Here is a 20869-nt window from a genome sequence, read left to right as displayed (position 1 = left end):
AGCAAGGAACAAAACCCGGCTGCGAACAAAGTGCTTAGGAGCGAGCAGTCATGTCAGAGGCAGCAGCACACAGCTCTGGCTGCCTCTCCTTCTGCTGCATGGAAAAGATGGGGAGTTTGAAGTCTGAACGGAAGTTGTGCCAACTGGCAGGACTCTTTGCCTCTTCTCCTGCAGAGAAGCTTGTCAGACAGAACAAAACAAGCCTCTTTCATTGCAGGCTAGGGCAGACAGACACATTCACAGCAGCAGGGTGATTCCCTCCTGCCGGTTATTTTGGGTTCTTTAATGTTTTATATCTTCCGGGGGAGAGGGGGAGTAGAAACAAAAGGAAATCACTAAGTTGATAATTTCTTAATGCTACAAGTTGTCCTACAACAGCAGAGAGCACATGGTTCCTCAGAGACTATACTTCTGCAGTGGCATTGCATTGAGTGAGGAGGGCAGACTGAGGGAGACCACAAGCCTGCCAAGGCCCAGCATCATTTTGTATACATCTCACTGCCTGCTGGTTGCCTGACTGTCACTACCCCAGCATCCCACGTGTTCCAACTTTTCCCTCCAGCTGTTGCAACCTCACCCCGTTTTGGATGGTTTCTGAGCTGACTGGGCAACTGGTCCTCTTCTTCTCTAGCTTTTCAGGCTTTCCTTCCATTCGTTGTCTTAGCTAGGCAAAGTATCTTCAGACAGCCAGATCTTCAGTGCCAGAAAGGACAATGAGGTCAGCTGCCCTTCATCCTGAGAAGACACTGCTACCATCTTTGTGTTCCATCTCTGCTTCTGCCACATTGCAGCAGCCACAAGTTGCTACAGTCAAAGGCTGCTTAAGTAAGGGTGGATATGTTGTTTTCAGCCTGGGGGGCCACATTCCCTTCTAAGCAACCTTCCAGGGTCCACTTGCTGGTGGTGGGTTGGGCCAGAGGGGAAAGGAAGCAAAGCAATAAATATGAATTTTGCTTTTGTACAGTAGACTAGCTTCTACTCACATATTCCATCCAGGCTAGCAAGAGTCATTATAAGAATCCAAGGGAACGTTCCAGGCAATAAAATGCACTCAATGAAGGGTGTGGCCTCAGGATAGGGGGTCTGGGGGTCCCAAGGGCCATATAGAGAGGCCTGGGGCCCACATACTGCCACCCTTGTATTGAAGCAAGCAGGGGCTCCTTTAAGGGTTACCTGAAGGAAGTCAAACCCCCATTTTAGGTTGGCTGTTGAAGGAACATTCAGGTACCACTAGGAGCTCTCCATGATACTACTTTCCCACTCTGTTTATTGGAGACCTGACCCTGCTTTTTAAAAACACATGCATAGGAATAAGGGGGGATAATGGGCAATGGAGCTCACATATCTATTAAGCACAGTTTGCTGTGATGATCCTATCATTGTCAATTAACAGTGGTTGGATTTTCCAACTAACAGTAATTCACATTCTATCCAGTGAGTGCTGCCTCTATGCTCAGTCCCTGGAGTTAGCTCAGTTGGTTAGAGCGTAGTGCTGATAATGCCAAGGTTGCGGGTTCAGTCCCCATACAGGCTACCTGCATAGTCCTGCATTGTAGGGGGTTAGATGACCATCAGGGTCTCTTCCAATGCTACAGTTCTATGTTGCTGAGCTTTTGGGATGGAGGGCAGGATCATGCAATCAACCAGGATTGACCAAGAACACCCAGCAATCAGTCGGTAGTTCACGATAGACCTGTTGGACATCCCTGGTTTAGGAAATAGAAAAGGACTCATTCACAGCATTAAATTCAGTGTATGTTATACTATAGAATTCACCATCCCATTTCTTTGGGAATTTAGCTATATAAGAACCACAAATTCATTATGCTGTATGCTAGCAGTGGGGAACCTCTGGACCATGTGCCCAGGGAGAGTCCAGATTAGGGAGAGTCCAAACTGCACCCACCTGCCCACCTGTAACTTCAGGTGTAGAGCACATAAACATGTGGCTGGGATCAGCTGCAAGCAGACTCCAAAGGGTCCATGTCCATCAGCTGATTGGCATTGAAAGTGAACTCACTGGAAGAACCACTGTCAGTGCCAGTCACCTGAGTGGGGACCCCCTTTGAAGTCAAACAGGTGATTGGCACTGACAGTAGACTTTCTTCTCAGTGGCTGTGAACTGAAGAGTGCTGAGATAAGTTCCCCTGAAGATGATGCAACACCTGATTTGCGCTGATGGCACAGGAGCACAGTGTAGGACAACTTGCATTGAGAGGAAGCCCCCTGTGGTTGACAGATGGAGGGCCCAATCCACTTGCCTGTGGGGTTGGGGGGTGTAAGGTTCCAGCCAGATCCAGTTCCCTACTCCCTTCTATAAGCAAATGATCATCTGAGACTCTACCTACATCAAGCATTTAGAGCTAACATTTTGATACAATGGGAGGCATTGGGTGGCACCCCAGTCATTGTGCAGCTGCAAAATCATGCTTATTGGATTTATCTCTACATAACAAAGATTTGTTATTGGAGTCAACAAGGTCTCTGTCCTTGAAATCTGGTTTTATGGAAGCAGTAACAGCAAGCTATTTTTCCATCTGCCAATCTCCCCAGTGACCTTTAAGAAATTAATTATTTGTTATCCTGTTCCTCACAAAGAGATATTATTAAACAAGCAGCAAATTGCCATCAGAAAGATGGGATCTCTGTTTTGTTTAGCAGCTTCAGTGCTGAAGTCAAGGATCAGAAACACATACAGTAATGAGGACTTGGGGCTGTATTGTCAATATCTATTCTTTTCATCTGATACTGTAAACACATATGGCAGCAAATGCCTCTTCTTCCTGCGTAGCATTCCCTGAAAAGAATAGGGACATTTGTTCATAATCCTTCAGAAAATACCCTCTGATAATTCTACCACAAAGTACTGTACCCAAAGATACTATGTTAATTTTTTCTAGAACCTGAGAGCACGGTGACTAAGGCAACCCTCTAGGCTTCTCTCAGTGGCCCCAGGTACTCTCCCAAGCCATGTCCACTCTCCAGCAAAACCTCTTCTCCTCTTATAATCCTTTGTCAAGTGATTTCGCCTGGCAGGAATGTGTCCTTGAGCACTGATACTGCCATTGGCTGGTCTGGGTGGAGGGCATGTGCATGTGTGCAAGCAATATGTCAAAAGTAGTTTACTGTTCAAAGACAATTTTACAATGGTTGCATTTGCTCCTGTCCACCCCTGACCTGTGGCTTTCAGAAGGGAATGTGGCCATTGACCTGAACAGGGTTTCCCCTCCCCTGATCTATTGCCTGCTTCAAACATGAGGCTTAAAGATGCTCTACAGGGTAAGGTTGTAGCAGCTGTTGGTTATTTCAGGTACTACGGTAACTAAAAGACTGCTACTCCAGGCTATTTCTTCATCAATGCTGGAGCCTTTACAGTGCTAGAAGGATAGGAAGGACCTGCTACCTTCTTTCTCTCGGTTGCTGCATTCATGAAGGATCTGTGTGGTGATGGAGAAGGAGAAGCAGTGTAGAGATAGGCTCTCCAGCTGACTTTGGTTCCTGCCAGATTCAACAATACTTCCATTCGGAGACACTTGTAGGACACCTATGCAATCTGGGCCCTTTGACGTACATTAATGCAAAACCTGATATCATAGTATCTAGTGCAAAGTTGGGCTGTTTATTTAATTTCCCCTATGCCCACCTAAAAAAATAATTTGAAATCGTAGAGTTGGAAGGGACCCCAAGGGTCATCTAGTCCAACCCCTTGCTCTGCAGGTGGTTTACACCTGGGATTTGCACTGTTCTTCAGATAACGATGCAGCTTAATAAGAGAACGTTCCACTGGCAGAAACTGCTCTTTGCCATTGTCTCTACATAAGAGAATACACCTTCCATGGAAAAAGGCAGCAGTGTGACTCTTTCCACATTCTGTGTACAATATGTCTGGCACTGGCGAGACAATGTTGTTATTTTCTCCCCCTTCCCACTGTGCTGGCATCCTGGTTGAGTTCATTATTCAGTCTCTTTCATTTCCTTGGTGTGTTTTTGTTAAGACCCTGACCCAATTTCAGCCTCATTAGAAGCATGCTTTGGGGGTTGTGTACACATACACACACACTAAAAAAATATACAAAACTGAATTTTAAATTTAGATTGGGCTGAGCTTATTCCTAGGGATGATTTGTTTTGTGGATGGGGATGTTGAGTTATTGCAATATTGAGCTGCACTCATCTTGCACATGAACACATTAGCCATTGTGGCCATCTCTTCCTAAGGCTGCATGGTGTGCCAAGAGATGAGAGATCTGTTGTCCTCCAAGAAAATATGCTGCGTATGATTGGTCATGTAGCTTCATCTCAGTGTTCTGGCACTTTTGAGAGTGAAGCTGCATGGAATCAATATCCAGCACAGCTTTGAGCCCCAAAGCACGGATGGAAATTGCACCAGTCTTTGCTTATCTCTGAAATCCCTCCATGCCAAGTCTTAAAAGTCCAAGAGGTAAGACTTGGTGAACATTTTCATGACTGCAGGAAGGGGCCCCTTTTAAAATACTTTCCCACAGTGTCCTGGAAATGATATTACAATGTTCATGTGAGGCAGAGAATGCACAGCAAAATATGGAATTAATTTAAAATATTCTAAAAACAAACACATACCCTCTCAGTTAATAGTTTCAAGGTTGCCAGGAGCAGCACCTTCCAAACATCAAATGTCTGGGAAAGTTTCAAAGCCCTCCTGGATATTTATAATGAGGGAGATGGATGAAATTCACCAGGAAAAGATTTCCACACATGAGGAGCTGCCACTGAGAAGGCCCTGTTGGAGGTCTGTGACATCTGGGCAGGGGCAGTTGTTGTTTCAAACATGCCTCTTCCTTCTTTACTGAAGCAGCAGCAATGGGAGGAGCAGATTCCACAAATCATAGCATCATAGATGTGTAGGTTAGCAGAGTCCCAATGTCTTCCCCTGAGTTTGTGGAAGTCCCACAGTTTTCCAGCACTGGTTGTGTTATGTTTTGTAGCTGGGGAAATGTGACTACCCCTTCTTCTTCAGTTAGCTTATTGAATTTAATGGACAGGCAGAATATAGTTTTGCAGTTGACATTAGTGCTATTTATTGGACATTATCTGTGACATGATTTAATGAGTAGTGATGAATTCATACAACGCTAAGTTTAGGGGCTGTCTATATTTAAGATTTAAACTTTGCCCGGTCATTGCAGGAACTTTGATTTGTATATGTTGCTTTGGGGTTGTTGTTGTTGTTTAATTGTTGTTGCCACTGTGCTCCCCTCCTGTGCAAAGCCAGGACTAGAGTTGGTGTTCAGCCCCCATTATTTTAAAATTAATATTGCAAACAACCATTTGGTTATTGCTGCACAACAAGTATGCCTACATAGATTACATTGGGGGGGTAGGGGGTAGGGAGTTGGATATTTCACTACCAGATCCAGATGGAGCTTGAGACCATTATGCGCATAAAACAAACTATAAAACATGGCTGATTCTCGCTGTGTGGAGGGGCTCCAGATTTCAGCACCATGGAGAATGGTGCTTTGGTTGGTTCCTTGCTTTCCCTTCAAATTACTCATTCTGCTACCCCCCTCGCCCAACCGAATGTCTTTCCTGAGATGTTTATCACTGTGACATGGGGTGTGTGTGTTTTATGGCACTCTAAATCACTTCAGAGCAAATGGAGAGTGTGTTAATGTTGCTGATTTATTTTGCCAGGTCTGCCGTAATTTCCTTGCTACCTAATTATAGGGTTCAGATTCATTTACTCTACACATAATGTTTACTGAAGCCATATGTTCCCATGTTATGGAAGACTATATGCCACTTCCTTGAGCATTAACCATGGATGGCTTTCACGAAAGGTTGTTAGTTAGTTTGTTTGTCCACCACAGGCCATGTCTCTTGTTCCTATGCACACCTTGAGACAGCACTCTGGGTCTCCCCATCAAAGCAAGCTCGCAAATGCCGCTGCTCACAAGTTCTGCTCATGAGCTCCCAGAAGCTGGAATCAGCTGAATAGAACTGCTGCTGGCTGCTAGCTCCTCCTGCAACCCACTTCTTTACTCAGCCATCTATTTGTATCGAAGTAGTGCTGCTGTTGTGGCCCACCTTACATCAGGCCATGGCCCAGAAGCAAGTACCAACACACCTGTTGAAGATCATTAGCTTAGACCACTCAGAGCACTGTAGGATCCATTGCTAGAAGCAGCCAGAATCACTTTTGTGGAGGATGAGCTTGGCCAAGATGGAATCAGTGGGGGACCCTTGTCTGAGTTGTTCTCCCTCCTTGCTACTACTAATCCTGCCCAGTCACTATCCCTCCTCCTCTGGGATTCTTCTGCCAGGAGGAGAAAGCAAGGCAAACAGAAGCCCCTGCTCCCTCTTCTTACCCTCTGCCGTCAGCAGCAACAAGGAGGAGGAGGAGGAGCAAGGCCACGGGTCTCTGGGAGTCAGCAGTTTGTCCAGTAGCACCTTAGAGACCAACTAAGTTTGGCCTGGGTATAAGCTTCCGTGTGCATGCACACTTCTTCAGATACTACATGGGCATTCTACAGTAAATGGGTAGTGTCCACATGGGGATCTGGGGCCAAAATCATGCCTGCTAGCGCTGTACATTCCTAAGGTCCATCCGTACAGGAGCCTTTGTGAGTATCCCTAGAATGCGAGCTATATCCATGGACATCCACAGAAAAGTTTGGTAAAGGTTCACCCCTCCCACCAGATGATTATTGTTTTCTTCCGATTCTCAGAATTTTGTTTCCTTTTAATGACATTGATAAAATGTACAAACACTATTTTTCCCCCTCAATTTTGGGGCAGTGGGTGTATCTCCTCGCCAGTGGGTGTATCTCCTTGCCATTGTCACCCCCACTCATTCTTCTGGGTCTAGTCTGCCTACAAGGGGAAAAGTGAGATGAGAAGGTTCCGTGGCTCCCTCATCTTTAGAACATTTGTTGTGGCTGCCAGTGTCTGTGCCCTCAAAAACTGAGGGCAACAAGCCTATGCCTGTTGGGCTGCACATCCATAGGCAGGGATTTAGAATATGTCCATAGGCATGGATTTAGAATATGGGTGGTGTCAGGGAGTAGGGCCAACAAATATGATGAAGATGATTTCATTATTTATATGCCACCCATCTGACTTGGTTGCCCTAGCCACCCAACAAAATATTTTAAACACAGTAGAACATCAGCCATTCAAAACTTCCTTGAACAGGGCTGCCTTGAGATGTCTTCTAAAAGTCAGAAAGTTGTTTATTTCCTTGACATCTGATGGGAGGGCATGCCACATGGGGGGCACCACTGTTGAGAAGGCCCTCTGCTTGGTTCCCTGTAACCTCACATCTCGCAGGGAGGGAACCACCAGAAGACTCTTGGAGAAGGACTTCAGTCCACCTCAACACACACAATTGTCCATTCTATCAGTATAGGGAAGGTTCAAGTGCTCTGCCACTGAAGCTATCTTCTTCCCCTAATTGCATCAGTCAGTTTTCATAATGAGAAACATTCATTCCCATCAAATAAAAAAAAGTGAGACTGGGAAAGTGGAAATTTTCCGCTTGTCTCCTAGGGGCTGGCAAGTGTTTTTTTGGAACCTTTTGATGTACGGTGCTCCCTTAACCTTCCCAGCGCTTACCACAGTCAATACCTTGATTAACGCTAATGCTTAGCTTGGCTAACTGCAGGCGCCGGCCGCCATTTGTAGCAATTAGTAAATATTTAATAAATCCCCTTAGTTTCAATATCTTTTTATGGGGCTGCATCAGCCATAAAGCACACCCAGAGCTGTTTGGTGCTGGATCCCTGGCCGTGTTGCATCATTTTGTGGTGACAGTTATAGCAGTATTCAGCTTGTGGACTCTGCTGAACAGTGGTGGCTGGGGCAGGGGGTGGTTTCAAGAATGAAATCTGTGTGTGCCACTTAAACATGGAAAGTTCTGTAACCCCAGTTATTTGTGCCAATATGCCCAGCTACTCTCCTTAAAATAATTTGTTATAGATTAGTCATTTTTGAAGAAGCGTACATGTTTGGAAACCAGCTGCCTGTGTAGCAAGAGGAACAAGCACAAAAATGAAGTTCCGACCAAGAAGCCCTGCTTGTGTAGAAACCCTAAATCATTTCAGGTAGGATTCAGGCAGCTAGATTATCTCCCCACCCCTCCATTGTGAGTTAATTTGTCGGTCACAAAACCACGAAGTTCCAAATTCTGAAACAATTGGAATTAGATTATCTGAAGGAGTCTATCAGTAATGGACATTGCAACCAATGCTCCCGGCATTTAACCAGTGCTGTATTTACGTATAAACTAAACAAGCTATAGCTTAGGGTCCCAAGTGGGGCCCGCCAAAAAATGTAAATGGGAAAAAAATGGGATGTACATTTCCAAAATATAATATAAAAAACAAATAAAATAAAACCTACATACAGCAACAGTGTTTTGTTTTGTGTTGTGTAGGCTCCTATGATGTAAGTAATGGGCCCCACCTGCTAGCCTGTTCTCTAAAATATCACTGGTTTGCTCATTTCTATATCAATTACTTTGATAAAATACATATTTTGTTGTGCAAATGGCTTTAGATACCTATTAGGTCCCTAAATTACCATATAGCATATATTCAACACAAGAAAAAACAGTGACAATTTGTTGTTGACAAAGGACAGCTGGACATATAAAGGGTCCCATTACCTTCAGTAGCTTAGGGCATCATCAAACCTAAATCCGGCCCTGCATTTAACCTTAAAGGTAAAGGTAAAGGGACCCCTGACTGTTAAGTCCAGTCACGAACAACTCTGGGGTTGCGGCGCTCATCTCGCTTTACTGGCCAAGGGAGCCGGCGTTTGTCCGCAGAGAGCTTCCAGGTCATGTGGCCAGCATGACTAAGCCGCTTCTGGCGAAACTAGAGCAGTGCACAGAAACGCCATTTGCCGTTTACCTTCCCGCTGGAGCGGTACCTATTTATCTACTTGCACTTTGACGTGCTTTCAAACTGCTAGGTTGGCAGGAGCGAGGGACCGAGCAATGGGAACTCACCCCATCACAGGGATTCGAACCACCTACCTTCTGATCAGCAAGCCCTAGGCTCAGTGGTTTAGACCACAGCGCCACCTGCGTCCCTTGCATTTAACCTTAGGAACATAGAAAGCTGCCCTGACACTGACTCAGACTATTGGTCCATGTAGCTTGAAGAAGAAGAAGAAGAAGAGTTTGGATTTGATATCCCGCCTTTCACTCCCCTTCAGGAGTCTCAAAGCGGCTAACATTCTCCTTTCCCTTCCTCCCCCACAACAAACACTCTGTGAGGTGAGTGGGGCTGAGAGACTTCAGAGAAGTGTGACTGGCCCAAGGTCACCCAGCAGCTGCATGTGGAGGAGCGGAGACGCGAACCCGGTTCCACAGATTACGAGACTACCGCTCTTAACCACTACACCACACTGGCTTGGTACTGCACACTTGGTATTGCCTACGCTGACTGGCAGTGACTCTCCAGGGTGTCAGGCAGGAGACTTCACCAGCCCTAGCTGGAGATGCTAGGGATTGAAACTGGGACCTTCTGCATGCAAAGAGGCTGCCCTACCACTGAGCCTTAGCCCTTCCCGATGGATAATTGTGGGAGCCCACCTTTACCTTGATGGTTAACTTCTAGCAGCCCAATAAGTGCTTTGGCTCTAAGTCCCACTTCTTGCATACCCTCCAACATTTCTCCTATAAAAATAGGGACATCCCATTCCATAATGATAATTTTACTATTTATACCCCACACATCTGACTGGGTTGCCCCAGCCACTCTGTGCCGCTTCCAACATATATAAAAGTGTAATAAAACTTTAAACATTTAATAAAACACTTCCCTATACTGGATTGCCTTCAGACTCCTTGGGGGTTGGATAACCCCATACCCTCCAACATTTCTCTGATGAAAATAGGGTTGTCCTACCATACCCTCCAACATTTATCCAATGAAAATGGGGGCATCCTAAGTAAAAGTGAGACATTCTGGGATCAGACAGAAACCGGGATGGCTTCTCTAAACCAGGGACGTCCCTGGAAAATAGGGACACTTGGAGGGTCTATTCTTGGTCAATATTGGGGGTGGAGCCAGTGATCTATATGTCCTTTTTGTGCTGTGTTTCAATTAAAATCCACCTTTGCATTGATTAAATCGCAGCACAAAAGAAATCCTGCTGTAATAGTGCGACCGCACCAACACTGGTGCTTTTTTATGAGTTCCAATCAATTTTGGGGAAGGTCTGTAACACAGTGGCAGAGCATTTGCATGCAGAAGGTCCCAGGTTCAAGTCCTGGCATCTCCAGGTAGGGCTAGGAATGCCCTCCCTGCAGTCACGACCAGTCAGTGAAAACATTACTGAGCTAGATTGTATATGCTGACATAGTATATGATTGCTGGAAAATGCAGGAGGGGAAAGAGCTATTGTGCCTGGGTCCTGCTGGTGGGTTTCCCACAGGTATCTAGTTGGCCACTTTGGGAACAGGATGTTCAATGTGATGAGTCAGTGGCAATTTGGACTGATTATAAGGCAATGTATAAATCTATTTTAAAAATAAAACCTGTAAATTAAAAGGAAATTATTACTGTTAATCAAATTTCTTTAGCTTCCCTTGAAATGCTTACAAATGTCCCACTGAATCTGGGATCTTCCAAATTTGCCTGTCAGTATTACCCACCTCATTCTGTCAGTAAGGAGTGGACCTGACGTACGGCATGTCCGTTTTGTGCCTCTTCATGATCCACAGCTTTCTTTTTTAGTTCCTTGGCAAAAAATAAATAAATACATATTTGTGTTATTTTATGAGCACAATTCCCAGATCTCCCCCGCACCTTCCAGCACAATACAGCCTTTGACTTGAAGGTACGGTTTCTGTCTCCAGATGTGATTAAGTTGCAGTGGAAAGGATTGCTTCTGTTTGTGCCAATCAATATTTGATTGCGCCCACACAATAGCCAACACAAGTCATAGGGCTGTCAGTGGGTTCTTGAGACACTGCACACTAAACGGGCAAACACTGAAAGCAAAGCTGTTTGCAGCAGTTGCAAAGAAAGGTTTGGCAGACTTTTGTTAGTGGTGATCTCTGCAGCCCCGGGCACTTGGTGGAAATATGACAGTCAGTGAGAGCCATAAGTCTTCTATTAAGTTATTAACTCTCCATAACACAAATTGACAATTTAATTCCCTTCATGACAGTAAGCAGCAAACAGGTAATCTGCCTGTAATAATAATAATAATAATAATAATTTATACATACATACATACATACCCCACCCATCTGGCTGCATTTCCCCAGCCACTCTGGGTGGCTCCCAACAAAATTTTAAAAATAGAATCAAACATTAAAAACTTCCCTAAACAGGGCTGCCTTCAGATGTCTTCTAAAAGTCAGATAGTTGTTTATTTCCTTGACATCTGATGGGAGGGAGTTCCACAGGGTGGGCACCACCACCGAGAAGGCCCTTTGCCTGGTTCCCTGTAACCTCACTTCTTGCAGGGAGGGAACTGCGAGAAGGCCCTCAGAGCTGGACCTCAGTTTCCGGGCTGAACAATGGGGGTGGAGATGATCCTTCAGGTATACAAGATGATCCTTCAGGTATACGAGGCCGTTTAGGGCTTTCAAGGTCAGCACCAACACTTTGAATTGTGCTTAGAAACGTACTGTTTGTGTGCATATAAAAAGTGTCATTCTGAAGGCCAGTTTAACTTCTGAATGCAGTTAGAAGTGGGGCTGGTAAGAACTGCTGCTCAGTGGCGGAGCACGTAATTTTCATGTTGAAGACCCCAGGTTCAGTGTCTGGCATCTCCAGGTAGGGATGAGAGTGACCACACGTGCAGCTTTCTACGTTCTTGCAACTGGAAAGCCTACTATATAAAATTTCCAGTGCACCTCATCTTGTGTATTGTAGCCAGTTTGCAAAATCACTTTATAACAGGTTCAGTTGCACTGGGTGCGGAGCCTTAGGGGTGCTGCAGAGGGTGCCACAACTATGATTTAGAATGGAACACGAGAGGTAGTGGGTGCCAAATTTTGGTGTCACACAGGGCTCAGCTGAAACTTGAGGTCCTTAGGTCCGCCATGGAGTGAACTAGATGGACCAATGGTCTGATTCAGTAGAAGGCAGCTCCCTATATTTCTGATGACAAAGTAGCCCAGAATGGGGCAGAGGGAGAAAGAAAAGCTTCCCCCTGCCAGCTCCCCACTGCCTAAACAGGACACAGAAACCTGCCCTCATGATATGCCATTAATTGCTTTAGGTTAAAAGTATGGATATGTTCTGTTGTTGTATAATGTGATATGGTGTTTGGGAAAATCCTGAGCCCCTTCCTGGTCACTTGGACACCTGGAAAAAAAAATAAAGTTGGTTGCTCAAGTGTATGCGATGCAGAGTGTTTCTGCCCATCCTCCACCACAACTGCTACAGGCAAACTCCAGCAAATGTTTTCCGCTGGGGAAGCTGCATAATGAATTGGAATACACCTGACTTGAATCAGTATTGCATGTCATTTGTACTTGATAGTAGACGTGGTAATAATATTTAGCATTTATATAAGGGATTTCAAGGGTTTTCTGTCATACATCAGCTGAGTAATCCTTTCAAAGCTCTTGCAAGGCAGGTCAATATTGATTATCCTCATATTACAAATGGGGGGAGGAGAGAGGTGGGGCTCAGGCTGTGCAAATAGCTGCTTGCTTACACCCCCTTCAAGAGTCAGCGGCTGCCGCACAATCTGATTATGTATTTTTCCGTGAGATTTCTTGCCTACACTGTGAGGTCCCAGGGCAGGTTACAACAATACCATCAGCTGCTGATAGAATCAAGGGAAGGGGGTTGTAAAATTATTAAAACAAGTAAGGACTTCCCAGGTCATACTCTTAGCCACTACGAACACAGCATGGTGTTTTGTATACTGCCCACTTCTTTATGGAGCTGGTGATAGCACCTGCTGGTCATGGTTCCAGCAGGAGAGATGAGTGTGAGTGGACCATTACCACCAGATAGATGCCTTTGTGCTTTCTGGCAGATGACACTGGGGACACAGTAGCAGAGGTGGTAAGGAGAGCAAGTGGTCTAGAGATGGGCATTGTTCCTGTGTGGAGTTCTCTGTGGAACTCTGTATTTCCCCTCAAAACAACTGTTCTCCTCCAAACACATTCCCCATGCTCACTTGTTGGAGTGGACCTTTGGATGCTGATGCCAAAATGAATTAGTAAGCCTCCAAGGTGTCACAAGTCTGCTTGTTTCTTTCTTTCTTTCTTTCTTTCTTTCTTTCTTTCTTTCTTTCTTTCTTTCTTTCTTTCTTTCTCTGCCAGTGACTAGCTTTGCTGGCCTTAAGGAAGAATTGCAAGAGGAACCTGGTCTTTGTTGCAATGCATGGGTGGGTGGGTGAATAAGATTAGCTTTCGAACAGTTATTTACATTGATGAATGGCCCTAATTGGATAGAATAGACTGGTTCTGCTGAGCTAATACCTTTGAATATCTTGTCTGGGGCAATTAATATTCCCTTGTCACGCATCCGTTCAAGCTATTAGAAGAACGCCTTATGTTCACACTCCTGTCACATTTAACAAATGATTTTGTCAAGACATTCCTTATAGGCTATTGTTGATAGATTGCTAAATTTTTGGTATCCCATTACATATGTAAAAGCTGTTAACTGTACCTTTCAACATGCATACAAGGGCACTTCAAAAGCTCAATTCACAAAGACATGACACTTGTTTGCATGAGAGTGCAAATCAAATTTTCTTCTGATAGAAATTGGGTTAATCTAGTGTAGAGAAGTGAAAAGAAGATGTGCTGATATATATTTTTTGGTAAAGAAATTGTACAAAGTAGCCTCTCTCTCTCTCTCTCTCTTTAGAACAAAACCTATGGGTGATATGCAACTATGTTTTACTTAGAGTAGACCCATTAAAAAATGGACTTCATTTAGTCATGTTCCAGAATTCCCATGGGTCTACTCTAAGTAGACAAAGGTCAAGGACCCCTGGACGGTTAAGTCCACTCAAAGGTGACTATGGGGTTGCAGTACTCATCTCACTTTCAGGCTGAGGAAGCCACCAGTGTTTGCCCACAGACAGCTTTCCAGGTCATGTGGCCAGCATGACTAAACCATTACTGGTGCAACGGGACACTGTGATGAGTGTCAGAGCACATGGAAACACTGTTTACCTTCCCGCCACAGTGGTACCTATTTATCTACTCATGCTGGTATGCTTTCGAACTGCTAGGTTGGCAGGAGCTGGGACAGAACAACAGGAGCTCATCCCATCACACAGATTTGAACTTCCGACCTTCTGATCAGCAAGCCCAAGAGGCTCAGTGGTTTAGACCACAGCATCACCTGTTCACTTTACCTCTACTCTAAGTAAAACATAGCAGACTGAAGTTGAGTGATTCCAATTGCATGTTGGAAATGTGACCCAATGGTCACCCTAACTTTCATATTATAGTGTCACCCGCATAATGAGCCACAGTTTGTTTTTTGCTGCTGTGTCACACTGCTGACTCACATCAAGCTTGTGGTCTAGTAAGACCCCTAGATTCTTTTCACATGGCAATTCAGGTGTCCCTTGTTCATGCCTAAGTGCAAAACCTTTCATTTGTCCCTATTGAAAATCATTTTGCTAGTTTTGACCCAGTTCTTCAATCTACTTAGGTCATCATGAATCCTGATTCTATCTTCTGCGGCATTGGCTACTCCTCCCAGTTTGGCGTCATCTGAAAATCTGATGAACATCCCTTCAATATCTTCATCCAAATCATTTATAAAAATGTTGAACAACAATGGGCCCAGCTAAAATTGTTGACATCAAACTTCTTATCCAGCAAATCATCACTGCCAAATGCCTGAGAATATAAGTGTTTTCTTGGTGTAGAAAATATGTTAATGATGGTGCCAGGTGGACCTCACTGAGGAGAGTATTCCACAAATGGGGAGCCACAAATGAAAATGTTCCCCCCTTTGTTTCCATCCTCTAAACCTGCCTCAGAGAAGACAACCAGACAATTGCCTCAGATGAAGAACTAAGGGTCCCGCTAGGTTCATACCAAAAGAGGTGGTGTTTTATTCTGTTTTTGTCTTTTAATAAAAACTTTTTATCACTTTGGTGTGATAATGGTCCTTGATAGAGGATCAGATTAGTAAGTGTAGACTAGCATGTTGATTTCATTTGAAATCAAATTATTTTTAAAAAAGAAACGATTAGCATTGAATTTAACAGGTTGGGTTTTTTTAATCATCTGGTTTTATTGATGGAACCTCTGTAGAAGGGGAAGGAAGTACTGTATATGTAGCAAAAAAAACACCCCTACATGTCTTTGAAAGCAAACTAAGAGGTTAAATGTGTGCGCATACACACACACACACACAAACAGCAGCCAAAATATCACTTAAAAATAACAGCACCATTTTCTCTTGTGTCACTCTAGAAACTACACATTAGTCATACTTTGTCCCATTTTTGTAAGGTAAGGAAAGATGATTGAATCCCTGGGACTGCTATAGTTCGGTGATCATGTAACACTCATTGCTTAGTGCATTTCCTTAAGGTTTGGGGGTATAATTCTTATTAAACATGAAAAGCTGTGCACTCAAAGCCAAGAGGCTTGGAGCCATGTAGCCTGAGGGTCTAACAAGAAATTAGTCTCATTTAATCATATATCTCTTGGGTGGACTGGAGGTCAATTAAGGCAATTGCTCTGGTTTGTAATCCACCACAGAATGTTTTAGCTAGGCAAGGTACACAGATTGCATTGGTGATTTCTATGGGGTTAACCACAATATATACCTAGTGAAATTCAGCTAGGTAGAAATCTGGCTGATGTTGTTCTCATTTAAACCTTCTAGTCCTCAACATAGAAAGCCTCTCTGCCATTGACTGATCCCCGCTCCCTTATTCCTCTTCTCATGCTTTCCACTTTGTGCAACCTAATCTGCTTCCTCCCAGCTTTTTCTTCTATTCTGACTCACACAGAATAGTTGAAGTAGAAGGTAACTCGATGGATCATCTACCTCCATTAGCTGACCTCCATCCCCTGTTAATCCTTTCCTCTCCTATTTTTCGGTGTCTCACTGTGGTTCTTAGGACAGAGACACACATGCTTTCTCCTAATTCTGTCTTGCTGCAAAGCAGAGCCTACACTTTCTGTAAAACAAACATCCCCACAATCATTTAGTTCAATGGCTTCCAAACTTACTTTCTTCTTGAGAGTTTTGGTGGACCACTTAAACATTCCCCCCCCCCGCCTGTTGTAGCTATTGTAATGTTCTGTGCTAGGTGCTTTGTGGTTTTTAATTTTACTTTTATTGTTTCTTCTATTTCTTATACACTGTGTGTTATTGCGCTGGAATTCAAATTGTAATGCAACAAAATGCAATGTAAGAAATAAAAGAAGCAATAAAATACAATTAAAAATCGATATAGATGTTTCATGCAATGGGTGTTCCATCACCCATCTTCAACTACCAATCCACAGACATGTTGTGCACCACCTGAGCAAACCTCAGACCACTGGTGGCCCACAGACTATGGATGGGGAACCCCTAATTTATTCAACTCACCTGTACATATCCTGGGTCTCCTTATACAGTCGTACTTTGGATCATGAATGCCCTGGAACTCGGACGTTTTGGCTCCTGAACGCCACAAACCCAGAAGTGATTGTTCCAGTTTGTAAATGTTCTTTTGGAACGTGAACATCCAATGGGGCTTCCGTGGCTTCTGATTGGCTACAGGAGCTTCCTGCAGCCAATCAGGAGCCGCAATTTGGTTTTCAAATGTTTTGGAAGTCAAACCAACTTCTGGAACAGATTCCATTCGACTTCCAAGATACGACTGTACATGTCAAATAGGGTCTCTAAGGGGATTCCAGCCCCCTTTCTACAGGCTGTGTGTGAGAGCTTGTGTTACGTTATACCACCATAAGATTTCCTTTCTCAGACACCAAAATGTCTTGGGTTGTATTAAGGTCTGTAGCAGTGAGGATCAACCTTCCCTACAGGTTCCATGTTAAGAATTTCCTTTATTTTATCTTGACATCTTATACATTACACTCTCTTGATAACTACCCTGAACATTTTGAGACTGAGTGCTCAAAATGGAATGAATTTCATGAATAAGGCTTCAAGGGGATTTTTTTCTTAGTTGAAAGAAATCTGTGACCTGTCCCTGCCCTGGTCAGTGCTATCTACTTAATCAGCAACTTGGATTTTTTATTTTGTTTTTTACATTCAAGTTGGTTCCATTTGTTCTTAATGCAAAAAAATGAAGGGAAAGGCTAAAAACCTATTCTTACAATACCTTGGTAAGGGACGGCGAATGTATTTATAATGGCAAATGGCAGATCGATGTCGTCGGCACCATGTACAGATAAATGTTCAGCCGCTTACTGCTCTCTGCTTTCTTTTATCACAGCTCCGGAAAGCAGTGATGGATCATATATCTGATTCTTTCCTCGAGACCAACGTTCCATTACTGGTTCTCATCGAAGCAGCCAAGAGTGGTAATGAGAAAGAAGTGAAGGAATATGCTCAAGTGTTCCGCGAACATGCCAACAAGTTAGTGGAGGTAAGACGACAGTGCTCTAGCACCTTGCTTTGGCAGGAATGTGGCAAAACAGCAAAATGGTGTGTAAAAAAAGTAACTTGTGCAGCAAACATATATATAATACACTTACCCTGGAGCAATGCACTCAGTGGGACTTGCATCAAAATAGTTGCATACGCATTGCAGCTGCAAACTTTTAGGGTTTATCCTGAGCCACTATGTACTGTGAAGTTAGTGGGGTTGTCATCAATAGTGGCAATGTTTGCACTTAACGGTTAGGTTGTGATTTGTTTTAGTCATGGTTTGTTCAACAAATCACGTGGATCCCATAGATGAGCAAACAAGTCACAGTTCTTGCTTCATTTCCCTGTAAACAGCAAGACTGCTTTGACTGGACATAATGCCAAAACAGAGTTTAAAAGCTATGGTTTGTAAGGCAACCACAAACCACAGCTTCACATCATGATTTGTTGCTAGAAAACAAGCCATATTTAGTCTACTGGATGTTCCAACAAGCCATACTTTGCCGAAACAAAACATGATTTAGCATTATATAGAAACCAGGACACAGTGTGTGTGTTTGTTTTGTGTGTTTTTTTACTTCAGGAGAGGAGATGTCTTAGGTTTCGCTTAGTTGAAATCTATTTACTTCCTCAGCTTAGCCCTATGGGGCCTTATATTTCACCACAAGCTTAAACTGCACCCAGTCGATTGAGGGCTAGCTCATATTTCCTGTGTCTTGTCAATAAATGCCTCCAATATCCACCAGTAGATTTCACTTAAATCTTTGCCAGCCAAGCAGTACAGCAGGGAGGCTGTCTGTACCAGGCGCAGGGCCAAATAGATGTTCCAGTGCACTGTAGCTGACACAAATGGATTAGAAAGCACATTGGGTAATTATTAGATTGTCTCTCCAAAATAGTTAATGCAGTATTAAAAAGAGGGTGCAGGGTGGCTTTCTAGTAAACGGTCCTTATATGCCTAAACTCAACATAAGATAACCAGAAACGCAGTTGTGTTTCTTTTAGACTAAGGTTTACATCGTTGGAGAGTGAAGTGGTTTCAGGATCTCCACCTAAAGATTTGTGCATGCATTGTGTTTCCTATAACACACCTGCATAAAACTCATTGTTTGGCATATTCTCACTGGAGCTGGAACTGCACAAACCTCCAATATCCTGCAGAGGAGTTCACTGCCCTTTTGCTCCACCTAGTTAGCTAGGAGAGAGCTTAACCACAAGCCCATGTTCAGGTGTCATGCTGAGGAAAATCTTGGAATAGCTCAGGGCTTCTTCACACTTCCGCTGCTTCCTCCCCCAGGGAAAACTGTTCTTCGGTGCTCAATTGGAGTAAACAGCAGTTGAGGGTTTGCCTGGATTGCCATTTGTTCCGATCCATCACTAAAGAGTGGGGTTTCCCATGGAAAGGAGCAGGGTGAGGGGGAAAGTGCTGTGAGTTGGACCCATCCTTTCTAGGCATGGTCAGTGTAGCATGCTTTTTTTCCAGGGAGTACTCAAGGGCACGCAGTCCTGTCACTGCTGTTGTTGTTGTTAAAAAGTCTGGCACTTACTGTAACAGCTTCATGGTGAATACTGGCATCTGTTTTTCTAGGAAAAAGGCACTGGACACAACACAAGTGGCAGTGTGGACAAACCCTCAATCAAAAAAGACTTGGGAGGAGCAAAAAGGCTGCCAGCTCCTTTCCAGGAGTCCCCATCTTTGCATGGTCCCAGTAAGCCGTAATGTGGCTTGCCATGATTTGTCAATGAGGTTGCTGTGGCATGGGAAATCCTCTCACTGATATCTTCTCTGGGGTTGTGTGGCCACTGCAGATAGCACCAATCTCGCTGTCATATTTTCTGCCATGTTGGAGGACCACTATAAACTTCAAGGCCTTGGGGGTGGGGGTGGGCTAGGGTTGACTACAAACCGACAGAGGGGAATGAACAGGTCCAGCTCCCACTCCCAAGGCCCTGGGTGGGTACTTTATGACTATGGAAACTATCCATGGCTCTCAGTCATGTAGGCTTTTCTCTCCTGCTTTCTGAAAGTGGTAGCCAAGTGCTCCAAATGGTCATTCGCAAGAATGAGAAGGCTGATAGAACCTGAGCCTATAGAGGAAACAAGTAATCAAACATATTGAGCCTTTTTCCTATGAATGATCTTCACATAGCAGGGTGGTTTCCCCCCCTTTCCTTTTTGCTTTCAAGCATCTAGCAAGCCTCAAAAAAAGGGAAAAAAAGAAAAGCTATCCAGGATTATATGGTTGCTGGGCTACCGAATGGGTTGCTAGTTCCATGGAGAGTTCAGGACTGAGATGACTGGTTTGTGGCAGGAGAGACTTGCTCACTCTCTTCGATTAACAGCAATTGAAAGTATATTTGTTTCTCAAGAGAGCACAACTATAGTTCCGTTTTTGTTTTTATGTTTGCTATTGTTGCATGAGTTACTGACCATTTGTTATTGACCTCCTTTCTCGGTTGAGTTGGCAGATCCTCAGTTGTATTGCATTGCTTCTCATGCTACATTTATTTCAACTGAAATTAAAACATAAATGGGATCTCCCCAAAAATGCAGTTAAGACCAACCCTTTCTGCAGTCTCTATACTTTCTGATGCTATTAAGAGAATTGAGGCCTGTGGTCTGTCTTGACCGGAACTCCCTCAGGTAGAACTGTTGCTTCAGCAGCCTGTGGAAACTTTATGAAGGGTGCCCAGCCACAACCTTCATATATTCCTCACCCCCCTCAAAGAAGTGTCTGTTATTTTAAAGGGCAATTGCCCCACTTCTTAACCACAGTCTTCTAAGATGTGGAGGCATGGAGTGCTCTTGCAGTTGGCAGCTTTTAAACTGATTGTTTTCCCCCAAAGGCAGGGAGGGGAAATAAAATGGCAGCCCCCGCGGTCAGTGTCCTCCTCCCCTGAAAGCAGCAGCCGCTGTTTGCCACCTGCAAATGGGGGGGGGGGAGGTTGAATTGGGACAGCTGCTTTGGTTTGGCCCTAAAAGGTTCCAGGGTCTCACTTACAAACCTGTATAGGAGGAAGCAGTTCCTAAGTGCTGCTATTACTCTTAAAATAATTACTTTGCCCTCTCCCCACTGCAAATTTTCCAGTCTCAGCAGAGCAAGGAAGTTCTTGCCTCCCTTTGGTCCCCGCCTGTTTGGGCTTGCTCTCCTTCAGAGCCTTGTTCCCAAAGACAGTCACTTTGCATTAATAAACTGCAAAGGAGGATGTTGTGAAGCCTAACTCTGTACCAATCACTTTTCCCTCTTACAGGTTTCTAGGGATGTCCAAAATAATCAGCTGTCTGCAAAGAGCACTTGTTGGTGGCAAAGCTGTATAAGCCTATA

At 44.1% G+C, this 20869-nt stretch overlaps 1 protein-coding gene across 4 annotated transcripts in view; it reads left to right on the top strand.

Moving 5' to 3' along the window:
- CTNNA2 (catenin alpha 2) overlaps positions 1-20869 on the top strand; it is a 420763-nt gene that overhangs the window by 263304 nt on the left and 136590 nt on the right. For all 4 annotated transcript variants that reach the window (XM_081207007.1, XM_081207009.1, XM_081207010.1 and 1 more), the window contains one exon: positions 17389-17541. In XM_081207007.1, coding sequence (XP_081063133.1) covers positions 17389-17541 — 153 coding nt within the window. The remainder of the gene's footprint in view (positions 1-17388; positions 17542-20869) is intronic.

This window comes from Podarcis bocagei (assembly GCF_964188305.1).
Source record: "Podarcis bocagei genome assembly, chromosome: 9".
Lineage (NCBI taxonomy): Eukaryota > Metazoa > Chordata > Lepidosauria > Squamata > Lacertidae > Podarcis > Podarcis bocagei.
This window is presented reverse-complemented; position numbering and strand designations above follow the sequence as displayed.